General features: G+C 36.6%; 2 protein-coding genes across 2 annotated transcripts in view; both read left to right on the forward strand.

The window, feature by feature from the left end:
- Window positions 1-12,370, forward strand: part of LOC136806971 (dynein axonemal heavy chain 12-like) — a 68,751-nt gene that overhangs the window by 22,849 nt on the left and 33,532 nt on the right. Inside the window, exons 29-44 of the mRNA XM_067063549.1 lie at window positions 5,696-5,825; window positions 6,231-6,348; window positions 6,471-6,548; window positions 7,043-7,135; window positions 7,538-7,822; window positions 7,972-8,223; window positions 8,443-8,528; window positions 8,757-8,859; window positions 9,180-9,257; window positions 9,469-9,609; window positions 9,921-10,190; window positions 10,400-10,513; window positions 10,789-10,977; window positions 11,191-11,478; window positions 11,572-11,636; window positions 11,879-11,980. Of these exons, the coding sequence (XP_066919650.1) occupies window positions 5,696-5,825; window positions 6,231-6,348; window positions 6,471-6,548; window positions 7,043-7,135; window positions 7,538-7,822; window positions 7,972-8,223; window positions 8,443-8,528; window positions 8,757-8,859; window positions 9,180-9,257; window positions 9,469-9,609; window positions 9,921-10,190; window positions 10,400-10,513; window positions 10,789-10,977; window positions 11,191-11,478; window positions 11,572-11,636; window positions 11,879-11,980 (2,392 nt within the window). The remainder of the gene's footprint in view (window positions 1-5,695; window positions 5,826-6,230; window positions 6,349-6,470; window positions 6,549-7,042; window positions 7,136-7,537; window positions 7,823-7,971; window positions 8,224-8,442; window positions 8,529-8,756; window positions 8,860-9,179; window positions 9,258-9,468; window positions 9,610-9,920; window positions 10,191-10,399; window positions 10,514-10,788; window positions 10,978-11,190; window positions 11,479-11,571; window positions 11,637-11,878; window positions 11,981-12,370) is intronic.
- Window positions 627-1,733, forward strand: LOC136806972 (ficolin-2-like). Its single transcript, XM_067063550.1, has one exon. It carries the CDS (start codon window positions 673-675, stop codon window positions 1,723-1,725), a length of 1,053 nt encoding a protein of 350 aa, XP_066919651.1. The 5' UTR covers window positions 627-672; the 3' UTR covers window positions 1,726-1,733.

Consider the following 12,370-nt stretch of genomic DNA (forward strand, 5'->3'; position numbering starts at 1 on the left):
TCTCGTATTCAATACTTCTAGTGCATGCAAAAACAGCTCATGAATTGGGATGTTCCATTAAAAAACCATACAGGGGGTTGGACGAACCTTTTTAAGTCAAAATTGAATTATTGAAAATGTGTGGATACCACCTGGAAAATGGCAAATTTTGCAAAAATACCCTAGGAAAAGTTCTTTTCATACCTAAAGTGAGGATTGACGAGCCAAAATCAGTCTTTTAACCCCTGGAAATTTTAAAATCACTTTTTACCCCCTTGGAAAAATAAAAAAACACCCCCTGGAAATGTTTGTCCACCCCCCTGAATGGATATAAAATGGAATGGCCGATTATTTATAAGTTATTGATAGAGTTTGTTTTTTGAGCTATTTTGGGATATGTTGATGAGCTTGTTGTTTACTTTTTTCGATTAAAAGTTATTTATATAGATTAACTTAAATTTGGTCTCCTGGGAAGTTGAAATGGTCGAATACTGAATGTAAACTGAGAAACTTCCTGCTGAAACTAAATATGCTTTGTAACGAATGCCAAATATTTACGCCTTATTTGTCAAAGTTTATGAATTTTCTATGAGTGGAAAAATTAATCAAGGAAAAACACGAAAACAAATACTAGAGAAACATTCACCGCCCGGAGGCCGAGGTCATCTACCTTAATTGCCTGTCCGATAAGCTATGAAACGAAACATACATATTGCTTGCTGTTTAGCAGTCTTCATCAGATCAGTGTCAGCATCGTTGACCGTTGAGCAATGTACATCTGATGATGTCTTTTTCATCAAGTCCAGAATCAATATGAACATTGAAAATCCAAACTCCACTTGGAGTTTCACTTTCACCACGAGTTCACCACACCTTTGTTTTGCTGGATGCAAGAACCATAAGAAGTGCTTAGCAGCTGTCTTCATTCAGACAAACCAAGAATGCCAACTCAAAGATTTCAATAGGTTTAATGTGACAACGAAAATGAAATTATCTGATGATGCTAAATTGTTTGAAAGGACAAATTGTCAACAAACCGTTCCCAAGGAAACTTTCATATCCATTGTCCCTAGAGCCACCGATTGTTTTGATGTCTATCAAAAAGGGTGGAAAGTAAATGGTGTGTATGGCGTTCAGGCGGAGAGTGACGTGTACCGCCCGACTCTTTGTGAGATGGAGATCCACGGGGGCGGTTGGACAACCATTCAAAAAAAGTTTGACGGGAGTATCGATTTCTCTCAAACATGGTATGGCTACAAAAATGGATTCGGTGATCTGATGGGCGAGTTTTGGTATGGAAATGAAATCATTCACCAATTAACGAACAGCAATGACCACGAAATTTTATTCATCCTGACAAGTGGGACTGGCCAAAAATATTACCCCCTCTACGTAAAATTCCATGTCGATTCAGAAGTGATGAATTATAAGCTGACGATCAAAGATTATGTCTACATCAACAAAGGCGAATTTTTGGAAATGCGTAGTCAAGGGATAACCCAACAATCGGGTATGGCCTTCTCCACCAAAGACGTCGACAACGATTCAGACGCTTCCAAAGATTGTTCGAATGATTGGGCCCATAGCACTGGTTTTTGGTTTTCTGATTGCCACTTTGTCAGTCTCAATGGTCAAGTTGGTGTCAACGCAATTGAAGGGTTGCATTGGATGGAAATAACTGGATATATGTGCGGTGGTAGTGGTTGTTTGAAAGAGACTCAAATGCTCATTCGTAAGAAAATCTGAGGAATGGTGCTAGGGAATGCCATCAAAGGGTGAAGGCAAAATAACCAAAAAAGAAAAACTGAAGGTACATTGTAAATGAGATGACCTCCATACCCGAAGAATAGTTTTAAGACAATGATGATTTTCTTGATATTTATTATGTAATATTCAAAGAATATATTTAGTATTTTAAACGGCAATTTTTGTTTTAGTTTTGAAGTTTTGCACATCTTATTTGACTTTATACTGTTTATTTTAATTTTTATTGCCGACCCAAAAAAATATCAACGTTTTGATTGGTCGAGAGCATCGAGATATTTGCGATATTTCATATTTCTCTAGTATGGAAATATGACCGCGTTGACTTTTGGGGAACTGGGTAAGCGGCGGGAGAAAAATCAAAACAAAATAGCCGAAAAGAACTGACTTTCGGAGAAACTGACTTGGGAGTCAAAGGGAATAAACGCAACAAAAATATTTTCAGATTAACTTTTACTTTTAAGTTCTTCCATAAAAGGCACTAAAATCAAATCTGATGAACTAAGAAATTATAAAACTACTTGAGACCACCCAAATATTTTCAGCTTTTGGTATAAAATTTTCCGTGTGATAACCAAACAGTTTTTTATCAATGCATACAAAAAAACTTGAGATTCTTGAATGTCTGCCAATAAGATTTCTCATAACATAGCAAGGAAAGTGTAATGTCTTGTATTAAACCAAATGACGAGTGATTTTTATAAAAGTTCTCTCCTAATTCTCGTTCTCGACAACAACGTACGTCCTTGACTTTTCAACTCGACAATCATTACATCTTCCTTCTAAAATTTGAAACATTCAAAAGCTTGACTATAATCAAGAAAGTATCCAAATTGTTTTGCTCTTGAAAAAATGTTGTTCTTTACCCATTATTACAAGCATACATTTCCATCATGAGACTCCTTTCCTCTTCTGCTATTCTTTTCCATGCATCGAAACAAAAACATAGAAAAAGACTGAATTTTATCAATCTGATTAATCTAATGATAAAGGGTTTCTTCTCTATCGAAACAATACTGTACACCATCTGCATTTTGAATTATCAATCTAGAAACTTTCAAATACATCTCTGAAAAATCTGCAATTCTTCTGCAACGTTTCCATGTTAATCGAAGCACTATTTTTTATGAAGAGGGAAGAAAATTATTTTCAATATTAATGATCTTCTACTGACCGTAAAATCTCTGAAATCTGTCACTCACCTCGTCACTACTAGATCCTTTAATATAAACCTCGCTTTTTGGACCTACCCCGGTGGGGTGGAGGTCCTATAAATTAACCTGTGTTCGTTCGTTCGTTCGTCCGTTCGTTCGTCTGTTACCAACTTTTGGTAACGTGCAAAATGGTGGTGGCCAAAATGTGACGGAGCCCGATTTTCGAAAAAAAATATTTGGGCAAATTTGGGCCAAAAAACGGCTAAAAAACGGGTTTTTTGGACTTTTGGTGAAAACTTGGATCATTAATTTTTTCTGATTTTTTGCATGAAAGTAGGTTACCATCATAGGTAAAAGTTGGCTCAAGCAGATTTTAGCAAAAAAAAATTTCTTTGGCTCAAAAAACGCATGTTTATCTATAAGAATCACTATTAATAAGCATACATCAATGTTCTTAGCCATATTATTATTTTTATTAGTTTTTTTTAAGATGAAAATGTCACGGTGGAGGGCAATGGTTTGAGTTTTCTAGAAACACTTATTATTTTTTTGGCTGAAACACGAATCGTTATCTATAAGAATCACTATTTATAAGCATAGATCAATGTTCTTAGCCAAATTATTATTTTTATTATTATTTTTTTCTAAAAGAAGAAAATGTCACGGTAGAGCGCGATGGTTTGAGTTTTCTGGCAACCTTATTTATTAAGCTATGCATTTTTCTGATAGTGGATTGTTTTTATAAAGAAAAGCGTTAAAATAGCTTTTTTATTTCTTTTTCAAAAATCTTTTTCAATAGTGTTGATAGTTTTTCCCAATAGGTATGCTTTTGATTTTTCTTTATTTTTTGGACCTACCTCCGGGTACCCCGGTGGAGGTCCTATGAATTAACCGTTGTCTGTTCGTTTGTTCGTCCGTCCGTCCGTCTGTCCGTCCGTCCGTCCGTCCGTCCGTCCGTCCGTCCGTCCGTCCGTCCGTCCGTCCGTCCGTCCGTCCGTCCGTCCGTCCGTCCGTCCGTCCGTCCGTCCGTCCGTCCGTTCGTTCGTTCGTCCGTCCGTCCGTCCGTTCGTCTGTTACCAGCTTTTCTCGAGATTGGCTCATTAGTTTTTTCTGATTTTTGGCACAAAGATGCAAAATGGCAATGCCCAAAATGTGACGGAGCCCGATATTCGAAAAATAATATATTTGGGCAAATTTGGGCCAAAAACTGCCTAAAAATAGGGTTTTTTGGACTTTGTGCAAAATCCTGTCATTACTTTTTCTGATTTTTTGTACAAAGATGGAGGGCAAGATTCTCTAAAGAATGGCTCAAGTGGTTTTCCCCGGAAAATTCTTATTCGCCTTAAAAAACGGATTTTCGTATTTTGGGGAAATTCCCTTTAACCAAATAAGAAAATATAGCTTTTCTCAATGTTGACTCATTATTTTGTTTTGATTTTTTGCACAATGATGCAAAATGGCAATGCCTAAAATGTGACGGAGCCCGATTTTCGAAAAAAACTATATTTGGTCAAATTTGGGCCAAAAACTGCCTAAAAATAGGGTTTTTTGGACTTTGTGCAAAATCCTGTCATTAGTTTTTTCTGATTTTTTGTACAAAGATGGAGGGCAAGATTCACTAAAGAATGACTGAAGTGGTTTTTCCCGGAAAATTCTTATTCGCCTTAAAAGATGGATTTTCGTATTTGGGGGAAATTCCCTTTAACCAAATTAGAAAATATAGCTTTTCTCAATGTTGACTCATAATTTTTTTCTGATTTTTTGCACAATGATGCAAAATGATAATACCTAAAATGTGACGAAGCCCGATTTTCAAAAAGCCGGAAAAACTGTTTTTTTGGCATTTTCTCAAGATTTTATCATTAGTTTTTTCTGATTTTTTGCTCAAAGATGCGTATTAACAATTCCCAAAACATGGCCGAGTTCGATTTTTGAGAAAAAAATTTTTCCGGTTGAAAATGCCGGAAATCGCCGTGTTTGCAGATTTTCATTGGATTTTTTCCGTATATTCATTTCTATGTTTTTTACACAAAAACATTATTGATAACAATGCTCACCATCAAGCATGATTCAATTGTCAAAACTGATTTTTGCGACCAGAACTTTCTATTTATTTTTTCCCTACAACCCTTCCCACTCCCCCCCATCAACAATCAATGATGAATTTATTGCGTTATGCATTTTCGCTAAACGCTATATTTTCTGACTGATTTTTTTTCATTTTTCTTCTCGCATTGCTATCTAACTTTCATCATCAGGTAGTTCCATTTAGCATCTAGCTTGTTTTTATTTTGACCAGTCATGTCTTATGTGCTTCATTGTTTCAATGTTTATTGATTAGTTTGATAACCCAGGTAGGTCCATAAAAGTATCACTTGTTCTGCTTGGTTTTGTTCATGTTCTAAGAGCAACTTCTCCATCCTCCAGCCGCACTTACAAATTGAAAGATTGGTATTTAGTACCTTTCTACTGACATTCATTAGGCTCAGGGTTAAGAGTCATGATGGTAGATTCAAATAATGGTAAAAAAGTTATTGAAAAGGAAGTTTTAGCGCTTTATCGTTTGCAAAATCGCAAAACTTGTATCAGTTGTATCAGTGAAAGCCCACGCTAAAGTACTAAAAAGGAGGGTAAATACGCCATCAGAGAAGGGGGAGCTGCCTTTTGATGCGACAATGAAACAGTCGGATCCAACTTCCCCGTATTTTGCTACTCCGTAATCTGACCCTTCCTTGTATTGAAAAATATTTCCGACCGCCAGAGCTTTAGCGTGCGAAAGAAAATTTTTTGTCTTTTAGGTGTTCAATCTGAGAACGACTTTATGTGGCTATCACAGCTCCGTTACTATTGGGAAAACAACAATTGTTATGTGCGAATCACCAACGCAACTGTCAATTATGCTTATGAATATCTCGGAAACTCTGGCAGGTATAAGACTTTTTTATAACTATGGTCGTAATATTTGGCACAAAATGGATTTCCCTGAAAATTTTTCAAAACTGCAAGTAGTTTTTAAAGTGCCTTAACTTTAGGGTTGGAAAGTAGAATTTCAACTCCTAGTCTTAACATCAGACTTAAGACTTTCGAGCTTAAGATATGATGATCCAAAAGCATATGAATTGTCCGACTAGGCACATTGTAACCTCCCAAATCGAAATATCCGATTAAATAAAGAAGAAAGCCTGAAAATACCATTCTCGCCCGAACTTAAAATTCAGCAAAACTCTAAACTACCCAGAAATGGCAACTGATCCTAACCATGATTGTAGCGAAAGATTTTATATAGAGAGTACTTTCAAAAACATCTCGAATCATTTTCCCTTTTTTATTTAGACTGGTCATCACACCATTGACAGATCGTTGTTACAGAACACTTGTTGGTGCTTTCCATTTGAATTTGAACGGTGCACCGGAAGGTCCTGCAGGGACTGGAAAAACCGAAACCACCAAGGTACTAAAAAAGACAACTACTACTCGTTTTGGAAATCTCTAGAAATTTAATTTCTTGTTTTCTTTCATTCTTCCACCTTTGACTAATTTTAAATTTTTCGTCATCTGTAATTTCATTTTTAGGATTTGGCGAAGGCGCTGGCTATTCTTTGCGTTGTATTTAATTGTTCTGATGGTCTTGATTATTTACAAATGGGAAAAGTATGTGGTCTTCATTTAATTATTTGACGCCATTCATAAACATATCCCAAGAGGAAAAACATCGTATACATGAATATTCAGCAATTTATTTTCTACTAGATGCGTTGAGTCGTTTTTTTACGTGGATAGCCCTGTACTCCAGAGTTTTGAAACTACCTTTTCATTATTTTATGTGGTCCACGGCAAAGCCGACTCGGATATTTATAAAATGACCGGGAGGGACATTTAAGTACTGCGTACCGGTTATCCCTGGTTTTGAGTTTACCCAGCAGGCACACAACGTTGTTTTAACGTTCAAATAACGTTATGAATGTCACATGGACGTTGTTTTGACGTTGGGTGCCGTCTGGGTATGCCTTCGACCCTTCGGCCATATCTCCTTATATACATTCTCTCCAGGCTACTAGAAATTTTCTTATGTATTAAGACGTTCGCCGGTTTCGACAAACTTTTTAATCAAAGATTGCGATTGCTTCGTTTGTTATTCTTTTTAGTTTTTCAAAGGATTAGCATCTTGTGGTGCATGGGCTTGTTTTGATGAGTTCAACAGAATCGAATTGGAAGTCTTGTCCGTCGTCGCTCAGCAGGTATTCGCCCTGCTTACTCTTAATAAAATATTCTAGCCATGAGAAGTTAAGTTTAATTCACCTATGTTCATACCTCCTTCTCATAGGCGTAGCGAGATACCCTGCAAAATTTATGGATGAGAGCGGTTTTTACGACACTGTAATTGTCTTTGTTTTATCAAAAGATAATGAATATGTCATAAACGTCTGCACTCCCTCATAAATTTTGCTGGGTATCTCGTTTCGCCTGTGCTTCTAATCTTGTGATTTTTTTGTATCTTATTTAGATCTTATATTATTGTTATCACTGAGATTTGACTGGAATTAGTCTAGTTACAGTGCTAGGGTCGGTTTTCGGCATTTTTTCATTTTATTTTAACATACAATGCTCAAACTTACGATCGTGTTTATCCATTTCCACAGATTTTGTGTATCCAGCGAGCTGTAGCTTCAAAGCAAACAGAATTTACATTCGAAGGAACTAAACTTCAATTAAACCCCAATTGTTATGTTTGTATTACTATGAACCCTGGGTACGCTGGCCGTTCTGAATTACCGGACAATTTGAAAGTACTTTTTCGGACAGTCGCTATGATGGTTCCCAACTACGCGTTGATTGGTGAAATCATGTTGTATTCTTTCGGTTTTGTGGATGCAAGAAATTTGGCCGTCAAAATTGTTACAACATACAAGTTATGTTCCGAACAGGTAAAAGAGATGGTTAAATTGAAGTTTCTTTTAAATACTAGTGTCATAAAACGTGACATCACATCAGTCGCGCCGATAGTGCGCACGTGGGTCTTGATCTTGTTTTAAATATTTCGAAATCTAACAACTGTGATGTTTTTTATTTGTAGCTTTCATCACAATTTCATTACGATTACGGTATGCGTGCAGTGAAGGCTGTCCTTGCGGCTGCTGGCAATCTCAAACTGAAATACCCTGATGAAAATGAAGACGTTCTATTGCTACGCTCCATCCTTGATGTCAATAAACCTAAATTCTTGTCACATGACATCCCATTGTTCGAAGGAATCATCTCTGATTTGTTCCCTGGTATTACTTTGCCGGAAGCCGATTACAAAACCTTCTTAGAGGCTGTGGAAGAGGTAGTTTATTTGCTATTCCTATGAAAAGTGCTGGAGCTCGTAACAAAGTAAAACCTCTATTGAGAATTATAACCAAACCATAACCGGAAAAGGTTGTCTGAAAAAAGGACTGCTTGACTAAAATTTTCGTAAAGACAAGTAAAGATTGTCTATTTCTTTAAAAGAATACATCATGATAAGAATCTTCTATCATATTCCATAATTGTTATTTACCTTTAGGTGAGCGTCAAACACAACGTGCAAACAACCGAATTTTTCAAAGAAAAGATCATTCAAACGTATGAAATGATGATCGTCCGTCACGGGTAGGTTCAACAGATTATTAAGTTTTAGAGTTCGACCAGGTCTTCGCGCCAATAGATGATCAAAATACATAAAGATTAAAGAAACGGTGTATTTCACAATAACACACGGTGTAATCTTTGATCTCTACGTAACAAGCTCTACTCAAGTATCGAGCACTCTTAATTGTTCAGAGAAACACAAGAAAATTGATTAAAATACACATATTAATGACTTTCGTTTTATTTTAGGTTCATGTTGGTAGGAGAATCATTCGCTAGCAAAACCAGTGTTTTGTATACATTAGCAGACACGCTATCATTGCTTTGTGAAAAAGGCCACGATGAAAATAAGGTACCTTTTATAAAACCTTTGTTGACAAGTTCAGAAAAACCGGAAAATTTCAACTATTTGCCCTTTGAAAGATCGAAATTGGATCAAATTAGTTTCAACACGGGTCGTAAAACTCACAAACTACTCTTGCTTTTTTTGTCCCAATTAGGGTCTGAGGGGCGAAAGTCGGACGGCAAATACCCTTCATCTCGTCATCTGGACAATATTTATTCGAGTTAAGAGAACATCTGAGTTACAGAAGTTCGGGTTATGGAGACTTCACTGTATTTTCATACATCGAAAAATTTTCATTCCTAATAAAACCTTGTTTTATTGTCTAGGTCTGGTATCGAGTGATCAATCCTAAATCAATCACCATGGGCCAGTTATTTGGTCAATTTGATCCTGTGTCCCACGAGGTATGAACATGAAGTTTCTTTAGCTTTCTTTGTTAACGATTCATTTGGTAGGTGAAAGTTCCGTGGCCCGTATTTTATCAATGATGATTTTGATTGTTTTGGGTCAATGACCAGCCAGTAAAATGATTGACCTTTTTTACTTTTTTGGGAACACAAACACACGGTGACTGTTAGCTTCACATTTTTTTTCACGAGTGCTTTTTTTCTCTAGTGGACAGATGGAATTTGTGCCAACACTTTCCGTGAATATGCATCTGACCAAACGGAGACCAGGAAATGGGTCATTTTTGATGGACCTATCGATGCTCTATGGATCGAAAACATGAACACTGTGCTTGATGATAACAGAAAGGTACCTCGCTCAACTCAATTCCTTATAGGATATTTAGAACGCTTTCGGCTCTTAAAACGATATTCTTCTTCCTTACTCTACCTTTTTGTAAAAGAATAATTTGCCTATTTCAAGTTTGTTTAACATTAAAACTTTGTGTCATGGGTGGAATGTCTATCGAAAGACCAGGCACGACACAATAGTTATCAGGTCTTAAATGGCCTGAAATGACACACCTAAATTGCTAAGGAAACGTTATAAACCTCACCGTACTAGAATTTGACAACTTCTGTTCAGTCTGAAAAAACACCTTGAATTTTTATTGACCATAGCTTTGTTTGATGAGCGGAGAAATCATTCAATTATCGGAAGTGATGAGTATGATATTCGAATGTAATGATTTATCACAAGCTTCTCCTGCTACCGTCAGTCGCTGTGGTATGATCTACCTGGAACCTTCATCACTTGGATGGCGTCCTGTACTACAGTCGTGGATTAACACACTACCGGAAATATTACGCGGAGAAAACGAGAAAGTTATCACTGGTTTATTTGAGTGGGTGTGTCCACCCTTGCTCTATTTTGTCCGAAAGAATTGCAAGGTATTAAACACTATTTTTGAGAAGTTAATTATATTCGTTTCGGATTTTAGTCTATCAGGTTCGAACTTTTTGGGAGTACTTAAGTTTTCAAACTATCGACCTCCAATTCTCATGTATGAAGTTTTAGGATACTTTAAATAGGTGTATTAACTACTCACTTATGTTTTCAAATCGGCAACTTAACCGTGAAACTTTTGGTTAATTGTTAGGAGTTCATTCCGACGTCGGACATCAATTTGATCCATTCATTAATGGTATTCATTGAAGTCATGATGAAAGATATCACTGAAGATGAGAAGAAATACATCAAAACATGGACCATTGTAAGTCAACAAACTCGGGGATCTTTTTAATGAACTTTAAGATATGAACTTAAATTGTTATGGGCTCAGTCATATTCATATACATCATTGCTGCTGCAACGCGCTCATTGTCTTTGTACGATTTACCAGTCAACATGAAATCCATCCCGTTCTATTGTAGCTAAATTTGAATGTTTCATATCCCAGCCAATTGGAAGGCTCTTTATTAACGAGGCATCATGTCCAGTATAACGAGTTTAAGAGGTTTTTCAAACTTTAAAATTCTTTCTTTCCAGTCCTCATTTACTTTCGGTTGCATCTGGTCCCTTGGTGCCACTTGTGATATAGATGGTCGCAATAAGTTTGATATGTTCTTCAAAGAAATCATCTCTGGTAAAAGTGAACGTCATCCACCACCAGCTGTGGTTGGCAAGATCGAATGTCCTTTACCAGCAGATCACAGTGTTTATGACTACATGTTTGAGGTAGGTAGAATTTAATACGTATTGTCTCAACAATTCTCTTGTCTTTCCAGGTCCATTTTTATTATACACTTACCTTAGCTACATACTTATGAAATACCTTATCATCTAGCTTGTATCTTTCCAACAAAAGTTGAGAATGGATGAATAAAAATTTCTTATTTCAACACAGTGCAATGATTTGTGATACATCTTTCCGCCATCTTTCTTTTATAGCGTAAAGGGCGTGGCAATTGGGTATTATGGACAAAAACCATCACCAGCACCTCACTACCCAAAGGGCAAAAAATCACAGACATCATCGTTCCTACAATGGATACTGCACGATATTCACACCTCATGGAATTACTCGTTCGTAATCAAATACCCGTTTTGTTCATCGGACCCACGGGAACGGGAAAAAGTGTTTACGTCAAAGACAAATTAATGAATCAATTGCCAGCGGACGAATATCTTCCGATGTTCATCAATTTCTCGGCTCAAACTTCCGCCAATCAAACACAGGTAAATTTTTGTTTGCCTTATTATTTCAAGATTTCAAGCTTTTTCATTATTCTTTGAATCCCATTTATTCATCTCTAAACTTCTATACTTTAGGACTTGATTATGTCAAAGCTGGACAAACGACGAAAAGGTGTTTATGGACCTCCAGTTGGCAAAAAGTAAGTTGAGAGATCCTTATTATATCATTTTTAAACTTCAAACTAAAGTTCGGGAAAATTGATTAAATCTTGCATTTGAAGAGTTGATTCGCAGTGGTGAATAGGATTGGAAATAGGTTCAATGTTAACGAAAGAGGCTGCTGTCTTTCCTCTATCCTCAAAAAATGCTGTCAAAAATGCTTTGGGAGGGCCCAAAGTAACCCAAGACAAAACCGTGTTCTCTACGTATATTTTGACTTTAGGTTTGTGATCTTCGTTGATGACGTAAACATGCCAGCACGTGAACAATATGGTGCCCAACCTCCTATTGAATTACTTCGTCAACTACTCGACCATGGAATATGGTAAGAAAGTTATTGAGTCTCTAAGAGCTTTTCATTTGGAATTTATTGTGGGTAGAAGAATGCAGATAGACTCAATGAAGAAATGCGGTGAACAAAGGATTTTCTATTCTATCAATAATAAGATGATCAAAGTCAGAGAAATGACCCAGCTGGCACACAACGTTGTTTCAACGTTCATCTAACGTTATATGGACGTTGTGAACGTTAGATAAACGTTGAAAAAACGTTGTGTGCCTGCTGGGGAATCTCCAAAAAGAAGTTATGTCTAAAAGCAAAAAATATAAGAATCTAGCCCCATACAAATTAATTATAAAAGTTCAAAATAATGTATTGCTTCATTAACAAGGAACTGAACCGAGTGTGTACGGGCCCCACGGGGGACATTTATAT

Source organism: Clytia hemisphaerica, unplaced genomic scaffold (genome assembly GCF_902728285.1).
Source record: "Clytia hemisphaerica strain Z4C2 unplaced genomic scaffold, Clytia hemisphaerica genome assembly, whole genome shotgun sequence".
Lineage (NCBI taxonomy): Eukaryota > Metazoa > Cnidaria > Hydrozoa > Leptothecata > Clytiidae > Clytia > Clytia hemisphaerica.

Bases quoted from the DNA above. Each gene is read 5' to 3' on its own strand.
- LOC136806972 (XM_067063550.1), top strand. From the start codon at position 673: ATGAAACGAAACATACATATTGCTTGCTGTTTAGCAGTCTTCATCAGA.